Raw genomic sequence first — 25,796 nt, 5'->3', positions numbered from 1 at the left:
TCTAAGTACGAATTTCTGAGTCTCCATCTGTAAATTCGGATCTGGCAAAAGAAAAAGATCTACTAGAGATCCCGGTTAGTATGGGACAGGGGACTAGGGGAGAGAGGTATTATAGAAGCAAGGATTCAGGGCACATTATCAAAATGAACTACTCTGAAATCCCTGTGTGGTCTATAATTTTTACCACCTGTGCTTTCCAGTGAACTGCCTGTGAGCATTATCGGCTGAAGGCCATGTGCCATGGCGTTGATGCTGATGGTTCTAAATCAGAGAAGCAGTTGAGTATGTACCAAAAATAAAAGTGGGGATTAACTCCAACCAAGCAGCTCAGATGCACCAAACTCTTGTCCAGTGTGATCCTGCTGGCGCCAGCCAGTTTGCTCCTGGTGACTAGCTTAGTCCACAAGGAATTTTGTTTTTGGTAGGTGGTTTCAAGTCATTGAAATCATTCCCTTGGCTTCCCCCCCCACCCAATTCAGAAAGCAGGAAATGTCTTTCCTGTGTAGCAGTCACAGAGCAGTCCCCTAGGGTTTTGAGGGGGCTTGTCTTCCAGTTCCTGCTTCTGGTTTCTAACTGTTAACTCTATATTTGGTAATGGCCTGACGATGGGCTGTTGTGGATTTGGTCATCATAAGATAACCTGGAGTCACGGAGCAGAGATCTAAAGCAATCTTATTTCTCCAGGAAGCAACGTGTTGACCTTTCAGGATTTCGTCTATTTTATTGAGTGTTTTGAGTAGCTGAATAATGTTGTCTATTTATAGCACAAGATTGGGTGTTTACGCTATGGGTCCTTGAGGGTCTGTGACTGTACAGAAATAGGATACGTACACTCTCCTGGTTTACAATGAGTTTATATTTGTTTCTTTGTTTCTTTCTGATGTAATCTAAGGAATGCTCTTTATGCATGCTCTTATCCCATGGCAGCCTTGAAAATAGCTACTTGCTCAGAAACGAATAAATATTTGTCAGATGAGTAAGACAAGTGTTGACTTTAATCCTTTTACATCAGGGCAAGAAAGAATCAACATCCCATTGACAGTCGATGACTTCCTCCTTCCCCCAGTATCTTTAAAGCTACATAGTGTTAAACCTATAGGCACACAATCTTTTAGGAATAAAGAGATAATGAAATAGTGTTTGCCATTGGAAGAAGCCATTTAGAAAAGAGTCAAAAACGATTGGATTCCTATTTTACCACCAGAGTGCTCTTCTAACCCTACTTAGATTTTGCTTTGTCGTGTTTTCAAACCCCAAGCGTTAACTTGTTTTGTAAGTAAGATCAGAATGACTGCACTTTCATTTCACAAAAGGAAAATCAAGGCATAAAAACATATTTTGATTATTGTAAGATCACCTTGGAAATGGGAAAGGATTTTGAGCTTCACAGAGAACCTTTTGTTTATGAAGTTATCAGTCATTAAACCAATTTCAGAGGATTATCATAAGAGAGCTAAAATAAGAGATTAAATTCTCCCCCTTGGAAACATTACTTTCGTTTGTAATATGAATACTGAGTGGTTTTACTTTCTTTAGTAATTTATATCTTATTTCTTGTCTCTTCAATGTTCACTATAGGTTGGAAGTTTTTTTTTTTTTTTAATAGCAGGTGTATAGTGAATAATCTTTTAGAGAATCTAAGCTGTAATTCAGAAAATCAATTCTTTTTATAACTTCCTATTTTCTCTTTTAGTCATTTTGCACTTGTTTTTATACTTAAAATCCTGTTTTACGAGCCAAAATTTGGCCACAGGATCTGTGCAACTGTAATGATTCCATAATATCCCACAGCAGGGTGCACAGGGGTGAAAGCCACATGCTGGAGAACTGACCTGAGATCTGAACGCTCGCTGCATCCCTCTTGGCTTTGGGGGCATTGCGTAACCTTTCAGATGAGAATTCTCACCTGAAAGATGGGACTAATCTACTCCCCAAGGGTCCTTCTGGGAGCTAAATAAAGTACATAAGGATTCTACACACAGGTAGCACAGGTTCCTTACCAGTATCACTCAACGCGAGTGCTATTGGCATCCTGGATTCTGTGGGAATGGCCCACCCAGTGCAGGATGCCCCCGAAAATGCCATGAGGACCCATAATGAGGGCTTTGTGAAATGATCACACTAAATCTATTGCTGATTTTTTCTTCCATTCCTCTTTTTTAAAAATGTATATTTTGGATTTGTATACTCATTCTTTGAGAATTAGCTCAAATTCACCTCCTCAAGTCCCTAACTTCCAGTAGCTGAGATGACATCATATTTAATGCTCTTGAAATCTATCACCATAAAGGCGCTTACACACCAAATGGCACTGCTTCTGTATTTGTACAGTCTGTAGACTATTAGCAGTCTGACGGCAGGGGCTGTACTGTATTTCTCTTTCAGTGTTTCGAGCACCCCACATAATGCCTGACATATCTCGGGTGCTTAGGGATGTTTGTTGAACAAATGGTCCATCCCATATGAATTCTGAGCCTGGTAATCTTCATATTCTGATGGAATCTTCCTTTGGGGTATCTCACATTTTTTAGAATCTTGACATCTCATACTACACTTCCTGTACCCAGTCAACTGGCGTCCATATTCTTCTTAAAGGCTGTAAGGATAAAACAGGCCTGTGTGTGAGGTGTCCAGATTAGGTCACCCATCTGAGGAGCAGGTACTAAGCGTGCTGGGCAGGGTGCTAAGTGGGATGCTTCTGTGCAGCAGAGAGACATGACGGGGGCTGTGCTCCAGGAAGAGGGTTCTGACCAGGGCTCAGGAAGAGATGCTTAAGTTGTTCTTGAATCCCCTTCTGAACTCACTGTGGCCACATCCCTAAATGATGTTCATCATAGACATTTTCATAGGTCCACACTACCATTTTCATTTATTTTGTTCCAAGTTAGCTACTAGTTCTTATAGATTCTCTGTGTGGTTTCTCTTTTCTGCATTTCATCCTGCTATGAAATAAGTAAACAAGAGAAACGACTACATACTCCAATATAAAATTAAAAATTTAAAAAAAAAAAGGAGAAACGACTCCTGTGCTTGTTCATAAGCAGGTCCTGTGGCAGTGCTGGTGCTGCGCGTGGCACAGTAATAAAGACAGACACAGAGTCCTCCTGCAGATCTATGTCACCTCCCTCTGCTATTTCCCAAACTTGCCACTCCAAACTTCGCCCTTCTCTACTACCTACCTTGTTGCCCCATCCTGCTACCTCCCTTACCTCACAATCTCTCAGCAGATGTGTCACTTACTATTTCACAGAAGCTACAAGGCACACACTCCCGTCTTACTGTGCCTCTCCTCTCCTGCAATAAAATGCATCTGTAGCCATCGTTACTATTCTTGTGGAAGGTACACCCTCCACCCAAATCAAGGATAATCCCACCTGGATCCTGGATCCATCACATCCTTCCTCCTGACCATTCTTCTCTTACCCTGAACTACCGGGTCTTATATCCAACTGCTCACTTCTCCACTTGGATATCTAACATATTTCAAACTCAACAGGCTCAAAAACAAACTTTTTCCAAGTGGCTCAGGCCCCAAAATCTTAAGAGTCATTCTTGATTTCTCTTTTTCTCTCATACATATCACTCACGCTCAGTTCAATCTTCTAGCAAGTCTTAATGTTTTTTCCTTCAAAATATATCCAGAACCACAGCTTCAGTCCTGGTCCAAGCCATCTGATTCATATCTTCCCTGGATTATTGCACTAGCCTTCTCAGTAATCTCCCTGCTTCAGCTCTTGCCCCCCCCCCCCCATACTGTATTCTCAACACCTAGAGTGGTCTTGTCAAAACCTAAGTCAGATAATGCCAACCCTCCAAACATGTCCCACCCTTGTCAGAGCAAGGACAGAACCTTTACAGGGGCCTCCAGGCCCTACATGATCCGGCAGCTGTTACCTCTCAGGCCTCATTCTTCTACCACTCTTCTCCTCACTCTGCTGTAGCCCACTGGCCACCTGGCTTTTCCCTCAACATGCGAGGAATACCCATGCTTCAGGCCTGCAACATCACCAGGGGTCTTCCTAGGATCATCTCAACATTCAAACTTATAGTATTATCATAAACCTCATTTGGTAACAGAATCATTGGAAAGAAACAGGATTGGAGTCACAGCTTGTCAGCCAGGCAGCATCAGACTCTCTCCCTTTGGGGGAATCTTCACAACTGCCTGTGTGGTGGTCCACACCGCTGCCCAGGAGCTAGTCTCTCCCTAAGCTTCTCCACGATCATCTCAGATGCAAGAAAAAGAGATCCACTGTAGGCAGATTCCGGATTTACTCTGGCTTTGATGCCTTATGCTCCAAAGGAGCCAATAGCTCTTGTAACTCAGTAGATACACCTTCCATATATCAAGGGACATGCCCAGTTACAAGTGTCACCACAGTCACAGAAATCCCATCTATGGCTTCCTACCAGGCGCTTATCATTCTCCCAGCCCAGATGCAGTTGACCAATCAGCAGCCATTTATGCCATAAGCAATGTCGCCTAGTAACACAGTTAACATTCTACCTTTATCAGGCTCCCAGGGAAGCTGAGCTAGAAAGCTGAGAAAGCCAAATGTCAAATTCTCCTGCAGAAGGGGAGGGGTCCTGTGACTGCTTTGTTCATTGTGTCTCTTACTCTTTCTGTTCCCTCTGTCTGGATGGCTCCTCCTGGGACATCTGCAAGGCCCGCTTCCGTGACATCTGCAAGGCCCGCTGCCGCACCGACTTCAGTTCCCTCCTCAAAAGTCACCTCCCAGTGAGGCCACCCTATTTGAGAACCACAACTCTTAATCTCACCTGCTGTGATCTCCTACCATCCTCGTATGCTTTATTTTCTTTTTCATTGTCCTTATTACCTTCTAACATATATAATTTACCAACTGATTTTGCTTATTTTGCTTGTTTTTTCCCCCACAGAATTTAAGTTCTTTAAGGCTGGGATATTTGTCTTTTATTTCTTTCCTCCGGCACTGATAATGCTTGGCCCCTAGAACAGTGCCTGGCACACAGTAGATTCTTCAACAACTATTTGTTTTATTTATGAATGAATTAATGCCCTTTCTCTCTTTCAAACTCTAGTTTTTCATTGGCATCCTTTTTTTTGGTGGGGGGAGGAGGGCAAGATATTTTCAGCCCACAAATAAAAAGCAGCATGGTGTTAGGGATTAAGGATAGGGACTTTGGGGCCAAACTGCTTGGACTTCAGTAAGGGTTTTGCTACTCACCTTGCAAGTTTCTCTAATCTCTCTGTGCCTTAGTTTTGCATCTATAAACGGGGATGATAATAGTATATCCTAGGGTTGGCATGAGGATGAAATGATTTAAAACATGTGTAAAGTGTTCAGAAGAGTGCCTGACACGTAGGAAGCACTAGATGTTAACTATTATTAAAATCAACATTAAAAAGGTCTTTATTTCTCCTCTGCACCACTTCTAGCTATTTCCCTCTCTCCTGGCTCTCCTTCCTCTCAGATGATCTACTTGAAAGTTCCATAAGCCTTTAACTCCAATTCACTTTTCCAACCAGTGACACTAAGATTTCTAATGCCCTATTTACTGCTTTTCTCCCCTTAGCCCGTGAGTTAGTTGAACCACCTGCCATCACTGACCACACCTGAGCCCCTCCTCTCTCTTGGTTTCCCCCCATCCTTATGGCTGCCCCTACTCAGCCTTCTCCAGAGGAGTCTCCTTTTCATTCATTCACTCTTTACTGTTATTCCTGACATCATCTCACCAACCACATTCTCCTGGGGTGACTCCATTCCCGGGCATGGCTTCAACTCTCATGCTGATGACACCCAAAGGGTGTCAATCCTAATGACTGTTTCCTAGAGACGTCATGTCCTTTCTCATAACCATGACTTGGAGCTTTCCTTCCTCTTCCTGGCACTTTCTTCATCCCCAGCTCCCTTTTCCTGACTGGTTCTCAAGTTTTAATATACCATTTCTCTTGTTCCTCTCCTTTGGACTTGCATAGAGCTTTTCAGAAAAAAAAAAAAACAACTCTAGCACAGTATAACCTTTTCTGTTGTTTGTTTATTTAGTTTCCCCCTAGAAATGAACTGCTTACAGGTATATATGTCCTCAAAGTATGGTGCCTGATACATAGGTTTGCAAAAAATCTGGATTCAATATATGAATATACAGTATCTATATAGAACAATTTATGACTCAGGTACAATTTAACTCAAAACTAAGCATTGGGTAAGATAATATCTCATCAAAATGTCAGTCCTCCCAGAAAATCTTATCAGGGGTAAATATAAGAGATAAAGAAAAACATTCCATTTTAACAATATAAATGGCACTCTGGCTATACATAATATATTTTGCTATATTCTATATTTTGCTGTGGGTATAAAACCAACTTTGAAAGATAAAGGGCTCCCTTTGATGTTTGTGACATCAAATATTACTTGACTATAGTCAACTGCTCTTTGAGCTCTGTTAAATCTTACAAGTACCGTATTTACCTAATTAGGAAAGTTTGGGAAATCAGGCTTCAGGCTCCCTGCCATGATTACAAACACCATGCATAAGTACAGAAGAGCAACTAATACATACATGGTTAAAAATCACACACTCTTTTTAAAGAGGTTTCAACGGCTTAGTGACTTGCTCTGGCTCTGTTTTTTTTTTTTTTTTTTTTCGGTACGCGGGCCTCTCACTGTTGTGGCCTCTCCCGTTGCGGAGCACAGGCTCAGCGGCCATGGTTCACGGGCCCAGCCAATCCGCGGCATGTGGGATCTTCCCGGACCGGGGCACGAACTCGCGTCCCCTGCATCGGCAGGCGGACTCTCAACCACTGCGCCACCAGGGAAGCCCCTGGCTCTGTTTTGACATGAGTCTAGGGACCTACCTGCAAAGTGCATCCGAACACACCGATCATCAGCATGGCCACGGACAAGTAATCGGTAAATACATCCCACCATGGCTTCAGAACCCGGAAGGCAGGCTGCTGCTCAGAGAACTGCCGGAACTCTGTCACCGGAATCATGTTTCTGAGAAAAGAGAGATTACTGGTGAATTAATTTATCCTTATGCACAACATACTGCATTGTTAACAGCATTTGAAATTCTGCTTCAACTCGTCGGATTCAGTGGTCGGAATCAGTCCAGGAGCTGTCACAGCACCTCAGAGTTTGAACAAGCTATTGAGAAATCCACCAATTGAGGAAATAAGGAGCCCCATGTCGAAAAATCAAGTACCTTTGCTAACTCTTGTCTAACCAGTGGGTGCCCTTTAGCTCCACATGGACCAGAGAGAGCATGACCAGAGCCACCCGTTATTTCCTGGTCTCCCTTCCCCTAAACAGAGCACAAAGATGGCAGAAAGAGCAGAGCCCATCCTTTAAAATGTTTTTGCTATTTATCTTATCATCTTGGGTTTTTGCTTCAAACTATTTTTTTAAGTGTATCCTCAGCATTGGTTTGTATTAATTATTTACTAAGCCCTATTTGTAAAGCCTTTTGCTTGCTCCCTGGGGAAGGCAAACGACTTTGCCACTGGTCCTCTTCTTGTAAAAGGGACAATCTCATTGTGGGGAGGAGGTGTTGGGGAGAACTTCAATTTTTTTTTTTTGCCCTCCCTCTTTTTTTGGTTCCTGTGCTTTTGACTTGATTTTTTTCTCTATTTCCTAAATTTCACTGTGAACCTCAAACTTATCCTCTGACAGTTTTCTCTGGAAACACCAACTCTATCTAAATGACAGAGGATAAATGAATAAGGTGCACTGAGGCTCTGGGAAAAGGGGAAAAGAGACACATCCTTTTCTTAGCCTGTGTTGTCCTTTCTTATCGCTCAGTCCCACTGCCTGTATTATGATCTAAGACTTGAAGGTAACCATCCAGCTACAGGGAGAAGGAATATTCTTTCCTTATCTCATGGCAAGGAATAAGGGTGGCCAGTGAGGGCCAAAAAGACAGTTTCTCTCCCTTTTGCCATCTTTGGATCCAATAATCTTGCTCTTTCCACCTGCCCTTGTTATTTAGTCTGATTAAAGGCAGGGAAAAGCTACATTTGGTGCTCATTCTTCCAAGCCTTTTTGTTTCCTGGATCTTCTCTTCCCTAATAGTGAATTAAAGGCTGTACAATAAACAGCCTAAAGAAAACCAGAGCCTCTTCTTTGAGTTCACTGCTGTTTATCTTTGGAAACTATTATAATGTGTTCCATTCCATCTCACTGCTTTATCTGACTTTTTCTTAAGCAGTCTTCCTTAACATGACGTTGAAAATTCAACCGCTTCATGCTGCTTTCACCTATGACCTACCTACTCGACATCTTTGCAGCATTTGATATGATTGCCTCATTTTATTGAAACACAACTTTCCTTTTCTTCTTTTTTTTTTTTTTTTTTTTTTGCAGTACGTGGGCCTCTCACTGTTGTGGCCCCTCCCGTTGCAGAGCACAGGCTCCGGACGCGCAGGCTCAGCGGCCATGGCTCACGGGCTCAGCCGCTCCGCGGCATGTGGGATCTTCCCGGACCGGGGCACGAACCCGCGTCCCCTGCATCGACAGGTGGACTCTCAACCACTGCGCCACCAGGGAAGCCCCCCTTTTCTTCTTTTTTTTTTTTAATGTTTATTTATTTTTGGCTGCGCCAGGTCTTAGTTGTGGCACTCGGGCTTTTCGTTGTTGTGGCATGAGGACTTCTTAGTTGTGGCACGCAAACTCTTAGTTGCAGCATGCACGCGGGATCTAGTTCTCCAACCAGGGATGGAACCAGGGTCCCCTGCATTGGGAGTGCGGAGTCCTACCCACTGGACCACCATGAAAAGTCCCAAAACACAACTTTCTTAACTCTACTTTGTTACCACCACTGGGCTGGAAGTTTCTTGAAGGGGGAAAACCTACATGTTATGCATATGTGTGTTCTCAAAACATATGTTGCAGGCAAGCCACCCAAGCTAAATGAAAAACTTCACTTATTCCTAGTGTTATTAGCATTTCAGATTAGTCCAAAGTTTGATTTTCCTGATCTTTCACGACCTTTTTCTTCTCAATGGATCATTATAATCTCATGGCCCCAAATGTTTTCTCGTCACAGCTATCCAGTGGCGGTCACAGACAGGCACGAACTCATCTTAACTTCCACATTCTGCCTAAAAGCTACTGTCTTGTTCTATTTTGCACCTCTACCACTTACCACAGTGCCTGGAAAACAAGAGGCCCTGAACAACTGTCTGTTAAATTGATGGGTGAATTCGGATGCTTGTTCGTGGAGCAATGCTCACTCAATCAGATTGGGGGGGACCCTAGCCAGCTACAGTGACAGCACTAACAAGTATGGTGCCTGTGCTGTAGTCTACATCCTTTGATAGATTTAGTTATTGTCTCCTTCATGATAACTTCCTGTACATCTTGGAGGGAATTGGGCTTGTTCTTTGAAGCAAGGAACAATTTCAGGAATAAAATATACCAATGTGTATTTTATTGAGAGCTGTGTTCTCAAACTTTTTGACCTCAGGATCCTTTCATGTTCTAAAATGTAGTGAGGAGGACCTCAAAGAGCACTTTTTAGGTGGGTGATACCTATCAATACTGGCCACATGAGAAATTAAAACCAAGAAATTTCAAAAATATATATTAACTCACTTAAAAATAACAAAACCATTACAAGTTAACATAAATTGTTATTACAAAAAATAAATATATTCTCCAACACAAAAACAATTAATGAGAATAATAGCATTGTTTTATATTTTTGTAAATCTCTTTAAAAGCTGGCTTAATAGAATATAGCTGGATTCTCATATCTGCTTATTCAATCTGCTGAGATTTTTTTTTTTTTTTTTTGCTGTACGCGGGCCTCTCACTGTTGTGGCTTCTCCCGTTGTGCAGCACAGGATCCGGACGCGCAGGCTCAGCGGCCATGGCTCACGGGCCCAGCCGCTCCGCGGCATGTGGGATCTTCCCGGACCGAGGCACGAACCCGTGTCCTCTGTATCAGCAGGTGGACTCTCAACCACTGCGTCACCAGGGAAGCCCGAGATATGTTGTTTTGATTGAAATTTATGAATCAAATATATGTGCAGTTAGCAAAAGGAGGACTTCCTTAACAGACTTTTTATATAATTGGGGATATTAACTTTTGATAATATATCAAACTAACCTGGTTAGTTGCAATATGGAATCTGAAAACTATATCAATGAACTTTTCAAACTCCTTGATGTTAAAACTCATTCGTCAGGGAGGACCTTCAAGATGGTGGAGAAGTAAGACATGGAGATCACCTTCCCCCCCACAACTACATCAAAAATACATCTACATGTGGAACCACTCCTATAGAACACCTACTGAACGCTGGCAGTAGACCTCAGACTTCCCAAAAGGCAAGAAACTCCACAAGTACCTGGGTACGGAAAAAGAAAAAAGGAAAAACAGAGACAAAAGAATAGGGACAGGACCTGCACCAGTGGGAAGGAGCTGTGAAGGAGGAAAGGTTTCCACACACTAGGAAGCTCCTTCGCGGGCAGAGACTGCGGGTGGCGGAGGGGGACAGCTTCGGAGCCACGGAGGAGAGCACAGCAACAGGGGTGCGGAGGGCAAAGCGAAGAGATTCCCGCACAGAGGATTGGTGCCGACCGGCACTCACCAGCCTGAGAGGCTTGTCTGCTCACCCGCCAGGGCGGGCGGGGCTGGGAGCTGAGGCTCGGGCTTCGGTTGGAGCGCAGGGAGAGGGCTGGGGTTGGCAGCGTAAACACAGCCTGCAGGGGGCTAGTGCGCTACAGCTAGCAGGGAGGGAGTCCGGGAGAAAGTCTGGACTTACAGAAGAGGCAAGAGACCATTGTTTCCGGGTTCGCGAGGAGAGGGGATTAAAAGCGCCACTTGAAGGCGCAACAGAAACGGATGCGAGCCGCGGCTAGCAGCCGGGACCCCACAGACGGGCATGAGATGCTAAGGCCGCTGCTGCCACCACCAAGAAGCCTGTGTGCGAGCACAGGTCACTATCCACACCTCCCCTCCTGGGAGCCTGTGCAGCCCGCCACTGCAGGGTCCCGTGATCCAGGGACAACTTCCCCGGGAGAACGCACGGCGTGCCTCAGGCTGGTGCAACGTCACAGTGGCCTCTGCCGCCGCAGGCCCGCCCCGCAATCCGTACCCCTCCCTCCCCCCGTCTTGAGTGAGCCAGAGCCCCCGAATCAGCGGTTCCTTTAACCCCGTCCTGTCTGAGCGAAGAACAGACGCCCTCAGGCGACCTACACGCAGAGGCGTGGCCAAATCCAAAGCTGAGCCCCAGGAGCTGTGTGAACATAGAAGAGAAAGGGAAATCTCTCCCAGCAGCCTCAGGAGCAGCGGATTAAATCTCCACAATCAGCTTCATGTACCCTGCATCTGTGGAATACCTGAATACACAACGAATCATCCCAAATTGAGGAGGTGGACTTTGGGAGCAACTGTAGACTTGGGGTTTGCTGTCTGCGACTTATTTGTTTCTAATTTTTATGTTTATCTCAGTATAGATTATAGCACTTGTTATCATTGGTGGATTTGTTTATTGGTTTGGTTGCTCTCTTCTTTTTTTTATTTATTTAAATATTTTTTTTCATCTATTATTATTCTCTTTTTCATTCTTTTTTTCTCCCTTTTTTCTGAGCCATGTGGCTGACAGGGTCTTGGTGCTCTGACCTGGTGTCAGGCCTGAGCCTCTGAGGTGGGAGAGCTGAGTTAATGACATTGGACCACCAGTGACCTCCCAGCGCCACGTAATATAAATCAGCGAGAGCTCTCCCACAGATCTCCATCTCAATGCTAAGACCCAGCTCCACCCAACTGCCAGCAAGCTCCAGTGCTGGACGCCCCACGCCAATCAACTAGCAAGACAGGAGCACAACCCTGCCCATTAGCAGAGAGGCTGCCTAAAGCCATACTCAGTTCACAGACACCCCGAAACACACCACCGGATGCGGCCCTGCCCACAAGAAAGACAAGATCCAGCCCCACCCACCAGAACAGAGGCACCAGTCCCCTCTACCAAGAAGCCTACACAAGCCACTGAACCAACCTCAGCCACTGGGGGGCAGACACCAAAAACAACGGAAACTAGGAACCTGCAGCCTGCGAAAAGGAGACCCCAAACACAGGAAATTAAACAAAATGAGAAAACAGAGAAATATGCAGCAGACGAAGGAGCAAGGTAAAAACCCACCAGACCAAACAAATGAAGAGGAAATAGGCAGTCTACCTGAAAAAGAATTCAGAATAATGGTAGTAAAGATGATCCAAATTCTTGGAAATAGAATAGACAAAATGCAAGAAACATTTAACAAGGACCTAGAAGAGCTAAAGAGGAAACAAGCAACAATGAACAACACAATAAATGAAATTAAAAATACTCTAGATGGGATCAATACCAGAATAACTGAGGCAGAAGAACGGATAAGTGACCTGGAAGATAAAATAATGGAAATAACTACTGCAGAGCAGAATAAAGAAAAAAGAATGAAAAGAATTGAGAACAGTCTCAGAACTCTGGGACAACATTAAATGCACCAACATTCAAATTATAGGGGTCCCAGAAGAAGAAGAGAAAAAGAAAGGGTCTGAGAAAATATTTGAAGAGATTATGGTTGAAAACTTCCCTAACATGGGAAAGGAAATAGTCAATCAAGCCCAAGAAGGGCAGAAAGTCCCATACAGGATAAACACAAAGAGAAACATAACAAGACACATATTAATCAAACTATCAAAAATTAAATAAAAGAAAAAATATTAAAAGCAGCAAGGGAAAAGCAACAAATAACATACAGGGGAAACCCCATAAGGTTAACAGCTGATCTTTCAGCAGAAACTCTGCAAGCTAGAAGGGAGTGGCAGGACATATTTAAAGTGATGAAAGGGAAAAACATACAACCAAGATTACTCTACCCAGCAAGGATCTCATTCAGATTCGATGGAGAAATTAAAACCTTTACAGACAAGCAAAAGCTAAGAGAATTCAGCACCACCAAATCAGCTTTACAACAAATGCTAAAGGAACTTCTCTGAGCGAGAAACACAAGAGAAGGAAGAGACATACAAAAACAAACTCAAAACAATTAAGAAAATGGTAATAGGAACATACAAATTGATAATTACTTAAATGTAAATGGATTAAATGCTCCAACCAAAAGACAGACTGGCTGAATGGATAAAAAACAAGACCTGTATACATGCTGTCTAAAGAAACCCACTTCAGACCTAGGGACACATACAGACTGAATGTGATGGGATGGAAAAAGATATTCCATGCAAATGGAAATCAGAAGAAAGCTGGAGTAGCAATTCTCATATCAGACAAAATAGACTTTAAGATAAAGACTATTACAAGAGACAAGGAAGGACACTACATAATGATCAAGGGATCAATCCAGAAGAAGATATAACAATGGTAAATATTTATGTACCCAACATAGGAGCACCACAATACATAAGGCAAATGCTAACAGCCATAAAAGGGGAAATCGACAGTAACACAATCATAATAGGGGACTTTAACACCCCACTTTCACCAATGGACAGATCATCCAAAATGGAAATAAATAAGGAAACACAAGCTTTAAATGATACATTAAACAAGATGGACTTAATTGATATTTATAGGACATTCCATCCAAAAACAACAGAATAAACTTTCTTCTCAAGTGCTCATGGAACATTCTCCAGGATAGATCATATCTTGAGTCACAAATCAAGCCTTGGTAAATTGAAGAAAATTGAAATTGTATCAAGTATCTTTTCTGACCACAGCGCTGTGAGACTAGATATCAATTACAGGAAAAAACTGTAAAAAATACAAACACATGGAGGCTAAACAATATGCTACTAAATAACCAAGAGATCACTGAAGAAATTAAAGAGGAAATAAAAAAATACCTCGAAACAATGACAATGAAAACACGATGACCCAAAACCTATGCGATGCAGCAAAAGCAGTTCTAAGAGGGAAGTTTAGAGCAAAACAATCCTACCTCAAGAAACAAGAAACATCTCAAATCAACAACCTAACCTTACACCTAAAGCAATCAGAGAAAGAAGAACAGAAAAAACCCTAAGTTAGCAGAAGGAAAGAAATCATAAAGATCAGATCAGAAATAAATGAAACAGAAATGAAGGAAGCAATAGCAAAGATCAGTAAAACTAAAAGCTGGTTCTTTGAGAAGTTAAACAAAATTGATAAACCATTAGCCAGACTTACCAAGAAATAAAAGCGAGAAAACTCAAATCAACAGAATTAGAAAGGAAAAAGGAGAAGTAAAAACTGACACTGCAGAAGTACAAAGGATCATGAGATATTACTATAAGCAACTATATGCCAGTAAAATGGACAACGTGGAAGAAATGGACAAATTCTTAGAAAATCAAAACCTTCCAAGACTGAACCAAGAAGATATAGAAAATATAAACAGACAAATCACAAGCACTGAAGTTGAAACTGTGATTAAAAATCTTCCAACAAACAAAAGCCCAGGAGCAGACAGATTCACAGGCGAATTCTATCAAACATTTAGAGAGGAGCTAACACCTATCCTTCTCAAACTCGTGCAAAATATAGCAGAGGGAGGAACATTCCCAAACTCATTCTACGAGGTCACCATCACCCTGATATCAAAACCAGACTAAGACGTCACAAAAAAAGAAAATTACAGGCCAATATCACTGATGAACATAGATGTAAAAATCCTCAACAAAATACTAGAAAACAGAATCCAACAGCACATTAAAAGGATCCTACACCATGATCAAGTGGGGTTTATCCCAGGAATGCAAGGTTTCTTCAAGATATGCAAGTCAATCAATGTGATAAACCATCTTAACAAATTGAAGGATAGAAACCATATGATAATCTGAATAGATGCAGAAAAAGCTTTCGACAAAGTTCAACACCAATTTATGATAAAAACCCTCCAGAAAGTAGGCATAGAGGGAACTTACCTCAACATAATAAAGACTATATATGAGAAACCCACAGCCAACATCGTTCTCAATGGGGAAAAACTGAAACCATTTCCTCTAAGATCAAGGAAAAGACAAGGTTGCCCACTCTCACCGCTGTTATTCAACATATTTCTGGAAGTTTTAGCCAAAGCAATCAAAGGAGAAAGAGAAATAAAAGGAATCCAAATCAGAAAAGAAGAAGTAAAATTGTCATTGTTTGCAGATGACATGATACTATACATAGAGAATGCTAAAGATGCTACCAGAAAACTACTAGAGCTAATCAATGGATTTGGTAAAGTAGCAGCATACTAAATTAATGCACAGAAATGTCTTGCATTCCTATACACTAATGATGAAAAATTTGAAAAAGAAATTAAGGAAACACTCCCATTTACCACTGCAACAAAAAGAATAAAATACCTAGGAATAAACCTACCTAAGGAGACAAACTACCTGTATACAGAAAACTATAAGACAGTGACGAAAGAAATTAGAAACGACACAAACAGATGGAGAGATATACCATGTTCTTGGATTGGAAGAATCAATATTGTGAAAATGATTATACTACACAAAACAATCTACATATTCAATGCAATCTCTATCAAACTACCAATGGCATTCTTCACAGAACTAGAACAAAAAATTGCACAATTTGTATGGAAACACAAAAGACCCCGAATAGCCAAAGCAATCTTGAGAAAGAAAAATGGAGCTGGAGGAATCAGGCTCCCAGACTTCAGACTATATTACAAAGCTACAGTAATCAAGACAGTATGGTACTGGCACAAAAACAGAAATATAGATCAATGGAACAGGATAGAAAGCCCAGATAAACCCACACACATATGGTCACCGTATCTTTGATAAACAATGCAAGAATATACAATGGAGAAAAGACAGCCTCTTCAATAAGTGGTGCTGGGAAAACTGGACAGCTACCTGTAAAAGAATGAAATTAGAACACTCCCTAACACAGTATACAAAAATAAACTCAAAATGGATAAAGACCTACATGTAAGGCCAGACACTATCAAACTCTTAGAGGAAAACATAGGCAGAACACTTTATTACATAAATCACAGCAAAATCCCTTTTACCCACCTCCTAGAGTAATGGAAATAACAACAAAAATAAACAAATGGTCGGGCTTCCCTGGTGGCGCAGTGGTTGGGAGTCCGCCTGCCAATGCAGGGGACACGGGTTCGTGCCCCGGTCTGGGAAGGTCCCACATGCCGCGGAGCGGCTGGGCCCGTGAGCCATGGCCGCTGAGCCTGCGCGTCCGGAGCCTGTGCTCCGCGACGGGAGAGGCCACAGCAGTGAGAGACCCGCGTACCACAAAAAAAAAATAAATAAATAAAATAAAATAAAATAAACAAATGGTACCTAATGAAACTTAAAAGCCTTTGCACAGCAAAGGAAACCATAAACAAGATGGAAAGACAACCTTCAGAATGTGAGAAAATATTTGCAAATGAAGCAACTGCCAAAGGATTAATCTCCAAAATATACAAGCAGCTCATGCTGCTCAATATCAAAAAAACAAATAACCCAATCCAAAAATGGGCAGAAGACCTAAATAGACATTTCTCCAAAGAAGATATACAGATTGCCAACAAACATATGAAAGGATGTTCAACATCACTAATCATTAGAGAAATGCAAATCAAAACTACAATGAGGTATCACCTCACACCAATCAGTATGGCCATCATCAAAAAATCTACAAACAGGGGGCTTCCCTGGTGGCGCAGTGGTTGAGAGTCTGCCTCCCGATGCAGGGGACATGGGTTCGTGCCCCGGTCCGGGAAGATCCCACATGCCACGGAGCGGCTAGGCCTGTGAGCCATGGCCGCTGAGCCTGTGCGTCCGGAGCCTGTGCTCTGCAACGGGAGAGCCCACAACAGTGAGAGGCCCGCGTACCGCAAAAAAAAAAAAAAAAAAGTCTACAAACAATAAATGCTGGAGAGGGTGTGGAGAAAAGGGAACCCTCTGGCACTGTTGGTGGGAAAGTTAATTGATACAGCCACTATGGAGAACAGTATAGAGGTTCCTTAAAAAACTAAAAATAGAACTACCATACGACCCAGCAATCCCGCTACTGGGTATATACCCTGAGAAAACCATCATTCAAAAGGAATCATGTACCACAATGTTCATTGCAGCTCTATTTACAGTAGCCAGGATATGGAAGCAACCTAAGTGTCCATCGACATATGAATGGATAAAGAAGATGTGTCACATATATACTATGGAATATTACTTAGCCATAAAAAAAACCGAAATTGAACTATTTGCAGTGAGGTGGAAGGACCTAGAGTCTGTCATACAGAGTGAAGTAAGTCAGAAAAACAAATGCCATATGCTAACACCTATATATGGAATCTAAAAAAAAAAAAAAAAGGTTCTCATGAACCTAGGGGCAGGACAGTAATAAAAACGGAGACCTAGAAAATGGACTTGAGGACACGGGGAGAGGGAAGGGTAAGCTGGGATGAAGTGAGAGAGTAGCATTGACATATATACACTATCAAATGTAAAACAAATAGCTAGTGGGAAGCAGCTGCATAGCACAGGGAGATCAGTTCGGTGCTTTGTGACCACCTAGAGGGGTGGGATAGGGAGAGTGGGAGGGAGATGCAAGAGGGAGGGGATATGGGGATATATGTATACAGATGGCTGATTCACTGTTAAACAGCAGAAGCTTACAGAACATTGTAAAACAATGATACTCCAATAAAGATGTTAAAAAAAACAACAACTCATTCGTCTATCTTTCACTTTGAATGGATCTTTTATCTGTGCATGATTTATAAAAACATGTGTTGGTCATCTGGAAAATACTGGATCACTTAGTTATGGAGATCTTCCAAATGTTACAAATCATACCTAAAAATCACATTCATTAATATCACTACTGTTTTCATCAGAAAATTTTTTAAGTAATTGGAGGCTATCCAACTCATGGTGGTGGACACAAATTTTCCAAAATTCTATTCCTCACTTGAAAGTTTGAATTTTATTTGTGGCAGCAAATATTATCAGTTGTTTGCCTTGAGATGTCAAGTTCGCTTCAATCATTTTGAGAAAGTATCTTCCACATAGTCAAGTCTGAATAATCAGTTGTTTTATTCAATTAAAAATGGTATGTTATGATAAAGTGGCTAATTCAACTTTCAACTCCAATAAGGATTTCCCTTGAGACACCCACTGTACTTTGAATTCAGCAGAAGTGCTTTATGTATTCTTCCCTTTCATCACACTGTATATTATTACAATACGTAGTCAAAGGTCGAGAGTTATTAACATAATAATTTTTACTGATTCAATGAGGACATTAGATGAAACTGGCTTTTTTCTTCCTTTAAGTTGTAAAAGTGTGCCAATGAAGAATACTGTACAGTAGAATTTGGTGCCTCTATTTTGATTCACGCTAAGATGACTTACCCACCATTGCTTTTGTACCATCAGTGAAAAAGGCAAAAAAATATCTTAGCATTAAAAATTAGTTTTGATCTTGTGGACCCCCTAAAAATGTTTAGGTGACTGGTGTTCCATGAGTCACACTTTGAGAACCACTGAGGTAGAGGCTCACTGTTCCTTCCTTTATCTATGGCTCACCTTGAAAAAGCAAAGGCCTGGGCACTTAATCATGAGATTCTCCGAGTCCTTGGCTGAGTTGTTTCATTGGCATCATTCTCTTAATATGGAAAATAAAGACAAACTGAGGAATCTAAGAAACTTAAGTATTATCTACTGCTTCCTAATACTGGTACAGCCTAGTTAAGACGGACTGTCAGAGAAACAAACAGTCAAGATGAAACAGACTTTCAGCATTATAACTCTACTCAATGTACTTAACCTCTTTTGGGTAAGTGTGTGTATGTGCTCGTGTATGTACATGCCCTTATATGTACGTACATATATAATACATATAAATGTATGCAGACATACGTATAATACACACACAGATGTATAATACACATACACATAGACTTTATTGTTTTTACATATCACAAGGCTCAAAGCCAATATCTAGCACAGATTTAATCCTTGGAATTATTTTTGATGCAAAAAAAAAGGAGGAAGTAAAGGAGAAGTTGACTTAAAAACGCCAAAACTAAACAGAGGGTAGATGAACCTTGTGCTTGCTTAATTGAAAAACAATTTTGTATTCTTTCACAAATTTCAGCATCTCTTAAAGTTGTGTATTACAGTGATGACACAATTTCTCTTTCACTATTATTGTAGTTTCCACACGATTTGTGACCATTTCAAGCTGAAGAAGCCACTTCTGAATAAACTGCTGAGTTTACAGTTTTTTCCCCTAAAGATCAATTAGGATAATTATACTTATATTTAATTTTTTTTCTATTTTAGAAATATAAATGGTTATCTTTATATTTCTTCCAGCTCTAATTTCCAACCATTATGTAAGATTTTAGCTTACCTAATAATGTCTTTGGAAACATGGCATTTCACATTCAATCAAGAGATTCTGGTATCCTATACCAAGGTGAGGGGGGGCTAGGATGAATTGGTAGATTGGGATTGACATATATACACTATTGATACTCTGTATAAAATTGAAAACTAATGAGAACCTACTGTATACCACAGGGAACTCAATGCTCTGTGGTGACCTAAATGGGAAGGAAATCCAAAAAAGAGGGGATATATGTATACGTGTAGCTGTTTCACTTTGCTGTACAGTAGAAACTAAGACAACATTGTAAAGCAACTATACTCCAATAAAAATTTTTTTAAAAATTTTTAAAAAAGAAATTCTTGTATCCTAATTAAAGATATATAAACTTTTATATTATGTTATATATTTGCCTCTGTATCCTTTTGCAGAAATCTATTTGCATTACTTTTATTAAAAATACTTATTACCAAAAGTCATTTTAATGGCCTCATTGTCTATAAAATTTTACCTCTCAAAAATATCACATAATATAATCCTTTGGTAAAGAATATTGGTAAAGTTAGTTGCAAACTCAGAGTTTTTTATTTCTTTCATTTATCTGGTTCTTCCTGAAACAATCTGTCTTCCTCCCTCTCAGGAGAAGTTTAATATCTTCTCCAGAATTAATTACAGAACAAATTCTACTCTATTTGTTAACCCATGACTTTAAGAATACCAAACATATTCTACTTTGATTCAAATCTGATTGCTAACACTGTTTTCCAACGGCTATCAGGTGGGTATATATGGCTAACAGTGCTTTGTTCCACATTTTTCTGGCAGATGGAGAATGGCATCACCTTTAGACAGTACAATCATATACCACTCAAGGAAATGGGCCAATTCCAAGTGATAATAGTAATCATATCAGTAACATAGTGAGTGTCCCCTTACAAAAATGAATTTTAAAAATTCAGTAATTCCGGAGCATCAAGTGTGAATTCTACAGGAAAGAAACCCACATATATTATTCATCTACGTGGCTAAATCTAATGGTCAATTCTCAGCCCTCACCTTACCTGCTCTATCTTCAGCATTTGGCATGAAGTGACCATTCTCTACTTGGCTTTCAGGATGTCACAGCCTTTAGGTTTTCCTCCTGTTTTCCATGCTGTTCCTTCTTTAACTACTTGTCTGCTACCTCATCTTCCCCCTGACCTCTGACTTTGGTGTGCCCAATGCTTAGTCTTCGATGCAGTTCTCTCCCCTAACTCACTCCCCTGTGAGCATAGTGCTTTAAATGGCAGACCCAACTGCCTACTCGGTATCTCCATCTGGACATCCAGCAGACACATGAAACTCACTACGTGCCACACTAACTCCAGTTCCATTCCCTTATCTCCACCTCTCCCATCCCTGGCAAAGCCCTGTTGCTCTTGCAACTTTTCCCCCTTGATGGCAACTCCATCTTTCCAGGTGCTCAGACCAACGTTTCTGGAGTTATCTGTGAGTCTTCTTTGTCTCTTACATCCCACATCCCATCTGTCAAAAAATACTTATATTCCTTATTGTCTGTCCCCCCTAAAAGAATGAAAGTTTCTTGAGGACAGGAACTTTCTTTTCAATTCTATTTTGTATTTTGACGTGTCCCTGTACCTAGAAAATAATGCTTGGCATAGAGTAGGCACTCAATATTTGCTGACTAAATCAGTGAATAACTAGTAATTTTAATAAAGATAGGGGGTGCAATTGCCTTTCGTTTTGGAAAGAATGATTATGAAAGCAAAGCGTGTGTCTGAGTAATGTCATGGGAGGAAGATCCCACAGTGCAGGGCCGGGACATTGGCAGAGCCAAGGCCAGTGCAGAAAAGCAGTGTAAAAGAGGAAGGGCACAGAAATACCATGATTTATTTATGGGTCCTTCTCAGTGGTACCAATCAAAATAAAGTCATCAGAACATGCTCCAAACATCAATTATAAAACAAATTACGTTTCCTCTAGCAGCGCAAAGATGGAAATAAAAAACAGGACAAAAGCCGAAGTTTCTAATTTTATAAAAATATCTTTCTTTCTTAGGAGAGTGTGACTCTGGATTGTGTTTTACTCTGTAGTTGTGGTATATGTGACAAAATTATTTTTAGAAAAATCCACTATAGAAGACCATAATTATATGGTTCTATAGACATATACTTAAAGAAACTCATAAATGGGTTATAACAGTTCAGAACCCCAAAGGCACTTTCAGAAGTCATCCACTCCATAACTGTCATTTTATGAGTGAACAACCTGAACCAAGAGAGATTATGTGACTTACCCAAGGAACACAGCTAGCGGTGAGCCTTGACTTCTGGTCAAATCTTACCTCTTACTATACGGCTCCTGGTTAACTACATCATGCTGATCTGAATGTACAGAATCTAAAATATACTAGGAAACAAATGGTTTAAATAGAATTTCTCTTTTCATGTCCTTCTTTGAAAATAAAATGAAAAATAAACTATTATTAATACATTTAAATGATTCTTAAGCTATAGTGCTCTTATAGTCCCACAAATGAGAACTTTAGACTCAGAAGGAATCACGAGGCAAGTTGAACTTGCAACCCAGTGGATACTTCTGTACTATCATCTCCTTGAATATTTCCGCTATGCCGTGTGTTAAATTAATGGCCCAATCACATTATTTGAAAAGTATTCAAAATGAGCTTAACCTGTTTTTCTAAGACAGGTGGGGAACAAAAATCATGCCTACCTGGCAATTTTAGTTATCTTTTAATCAGTAAAGATAGAATACCTCTTTCTCATTATACCCTTCCCATATTTAAAGAAAACCCCTTTAGTCACCGTGCTTCAGGTCACACATCTCAAGGCTGCTGCTTTACATACTAGTTTCCACAGTTATCTTTAACATAGTCATAAGCTTTTTTAAAAAAATTAATTTAATTTTTTATACGGCAGGTCCTTATTAGTTATCTATTTTATACATATTAGTGTATAGATGTCAATCCCAATCTCCCAATTCATCCCACAACCACCAAAAATTTGTTATGTACTATTATCAGCAGCTGATTTTTCTCTCTCACAAGCATAATTCATTTACTCATGCACTTGCTATAAATAATTATAGCATTATAATAAATATGTATTAAAATGTATATTAAAATGTACATTAAAAATATATATTTTAAGATATGTCACGCACTGTGCTAGGTGCTGGTGGAATGGAAGTGAACAAAATAGACAAAGTGCCTGCCTCACCCCTGTGTACTCTACTAGGAGAATGTGCCTGAAAGAAATTCCTATAAAAGCATGAATTGTAACTGCTCTTCTTTGTACATGTGATTGATTATTGTTTCTGGTGCCAATGGTGCATTTAAAGAGGTTGTTGTTTTCATTTCATTGAGGACAAGGTTTATATCTTGTTTAACTTTGTATCTTCTAGAAAATAGCACAATGCCTTAGAATAGACCCTCAATACATATTTGTTAAATTCAAAGAGGCCTAAACATATACACACCCAATTGAGCATTTTGTAGTAAAGACCAAATTCTTCTATTATGTTATTATCCTCTGTTATAGTCTGATACTACAATAAATAAGAGAGTAACTATTACCACACAGCTTCACACTGTAAATAGTGATTATTCAAAGAACATCCACTACTGAAGAGACAGTTTGAGAAGAGGACAAGAGTCAGGAATAATTTATAATTTCAAAGTTAAGGGTCATTGAAATTTTTTTTTTTTTTTTTGCGGTACGCGGGCCTCTCACTGTTGTGGCCTCTCCCGTTGTGGAGCACAGGCTCCGGACGCGCAGGCTCAGCGGCCATGGCTCACAGGCCCAGCCGCTCCGTGGCACGTAGGATCTTCCCGGACTGGGGCACGAACCTGTGTCCCCTGCATAGGCAGGTGGACTCTCAACCACTGCAAAACCAGGGAAGCCCGGGTCACTGAAATTTCAATGTACAATGTCTGTCACCAGTTATAAAAAGGGTGTGTCATTCGATGACGACTTCTTAGGCACCAACCTGTACCCAATGGCCACATTTTGTGACTCCCTTATCAAAACATTACCCTATTAAGAAACAAGTGGCAGAAAACAGATCCAAACAAAGAAGTGTTATTTATAATATAATGGTCTGGAATACTGCATTTATAAATCTTAGTGAGGTCTTGATTTCTTTAGAATTTTTGTCAAAGAGCTTCAGCTCCATGTATATGACACTAATAATTACGTAATGCTTATTCTATACATTTTAAGTAAATTTCAACTCAGAAATCTTTTTGAGAATGAGGCTAAATTGTGATCCAATCGTTTTTTAAACCCTGACCATAAAAGATTATCATAAAATCATAAAATGTTACTCATTCCCTCAGCTCTCTGCACCCCACTGGTCTTCTTGGTCACCTCTTCATTCCACACTGTTTCTACCTCCTTTAAACCAGGAACAATCTTCCAGGAATTAGTGGATACTCAACCCCCCGCCCCCCAACCCCATAAGATTCTAAACTCTTGAAAAGACTGTGTGTTTCCCCTTATGTGATTTAGACGAGGTTTCGGTTCTTACCAGTCTTCACATCCAAAGACTAAGTCTAGATTTCAATTTAGTAAATCTGTAATGATTGTTTTGAAGATGATTTATTTCTTCCTTTAATGGACAAAAAAAGACTGAGGCTTATCTTTAGTCCAGTTTTCCCCCTTGAACAAAGAGAGCATAATAGTTCTAAGCAGCTGACACACCATGAATATACAGTGCAGGCCGGAAGATTTAAACAAGTGCAGGAAGCCATCTACCTGGAAGGCAACTTTCTTTCTGAGGAAGGGACAGGGAGGAGAGGTAGGTGGAGAAGACGGGAATATTCCTGCTCTCTAGAACATTAAAACTAAAAAGTTTTTGTGTTTTTTTTTGCGGTACGCAGGCCTCTCACTGTTGTGGCCTCTCCCGTTGCGGAGCACAGGCTCCGGACGCGCAGGCTCAGCGGCCATGGCTCACGGGCCCAGCCGCTCCGCGGCATGTGGGATCTTCCCGAACCGGGGCACGAACCCGTGTCCCCTGCATCGGCAGGCGGACTCTCAACCACTGCGCCACCAGGGAAGCCCTAAAAAGTTTTTTGTTTATTTTTCACAAAATAGAGCAGTCTGAAAAGGCAGGGATCACCTTTTCTTTCATATTGCATGCTATGGGGCCTAAAATGCTCAATAGTTTGTTGAATCGAATTCCTAATGATTCTGTGGGGGGAACGTTGCCTTTTCTGTTCCAACAGAAAGTTTGGTGTGTTTTACAAACACCTTTTCACACACATAAGTAGACTGGTATGTATGAAAACAGAGCACCAACCAAAAGAGTGACAGGGAAGTTAAAGCAACTTGTTATCAAAACTTTGCTACTAAGCTTTCTTTTTCAATGGGGTAAAATTTCAAATTTCCAGCCGTGTTAAATACAGTAGGAGACAAAAGTAACCCTCCTCAGGAAACAAGAGATTGGCGGTTAAAGTGAGAGATTGAAAGACTAATGGATTTATAGTATGACTATTTTTATCATCCTTTAACTCATCTTTATAAGAATCTGACATTCACAATTTCTCTTTTAAGATCAGGGACCATGGTAGGGTTGTTAATAGCAGAAAAATATTAAATGCTGAATAAATTTCTTTGGGGCTTTTCAAGAAGGTTATTCTCAAGAAGTTAGCTCTTGGTCTGTCTTTTCTGTTGGCTGTGCTCGGTAAAATCCATGATGGAAGGAAGAAGTTCAGATCCTCCAGTCTCCAAGAAAAAAAAAAAAAAAAAACTACAGGAGAAAATCAACAATGACCAGAATTTTACTGTCAGAATATTAAAACTGACATGAATGTACCTGAAAATTGGAATATTAGGTTTTTGTCCATCCAACCAATAAATATTTAACGCAAGGCTTTGTGCCTAAAAGAAAAATATTTGTTGGGTTTGGCTCTAAAGTTAACATATTGATTTAATGGCCCATCTTTTCCAAGTTAGACATTATATGAGCTCCCTCTTCCAACTCTTATTTTCACAGCAAAGCTAAATAAAATCTAACATGATGATATTCAGTTCTCCTAGAGTCTCACATCCTAAAGGCTGACAAAGGGCATAAGAAGCTTCTGTATATGAAGGCTCTAGGAGAATATGGTCAAAGGCTAGACTGTGCCAAAAATCTAAATGAAAAAATCCTTGGAAAATATAAATCAATTCATTAAAATACATCTGTTTCTGAAGATAATTATTCTTTTCCAAAAACACATAATAAGACCCTATTTCCCGCCCTCCAGAAAAAGGAAAGAAACTAGGTGATGCACATGATTGCAAAGGTTGAGTGATCTCTGGGGCTCTCATAAAGTCACTACAAAGGAGATACAAGCAATAGTAGCAGGTCCTTGTGGTGCTAACCCTACGATAGGAATGTTCTTTCAATCTCTCCTCACTTTTCAGACTCCTATGTACCCTGCAGAGCTTGGCTTTAGTACCAC

The 25,796-nt window shown here is 40.6% G+C and overlaps 1 protein-coding gene across 2 annotated transcripts in view; it reads right to left on the bottom strand.

The window, feature by feature from the left end:
- LRRC8C (leucine rich repeat containing 8 VRAC subunit C) overlaps positions 1-25,796 on the bottom strand; it is a 92,209-nt gene that overhangs the window by 26,954 nt on the left and 39,459 nt on the right. For both annotated transcript variants that reach the window (XM_067726838.1, XM_067726837.1), the window contains one exon: positions 6,842-6,983. In XM_067726838.1, coding sequence (XP_067582939.1) covers positions 6,842-6,979 — 138 coding nt within the window. In that variant the 5' untranslated portion in view covers positions 6,980-6,983. The remainder of the gene's footprint in view (positions 1-6,841; positions 6,984-25,796) is intronic.

The sequence above is a fragment of the Pseudorca crassidens genome, chromosome 2, assembly GCF_039906515.1.
Source record: "Pseudorca crassidens isolate mPseCra1 chromosome 2, mPseCra1.hap1, whole genome shotgun sequence".
Taxonomy (NCBI): Eukaryota; Metazoa; Chordata; class Mammalia; order Artiodactyla; family Delphinidae; genus Pseudorca; species Pseudorca crassidens.
The sequence above is the reverse complement of the archived record's forward strand: the minus strand, read 5'-3'. Positions and strand labels throughout refer to the sequence as shown.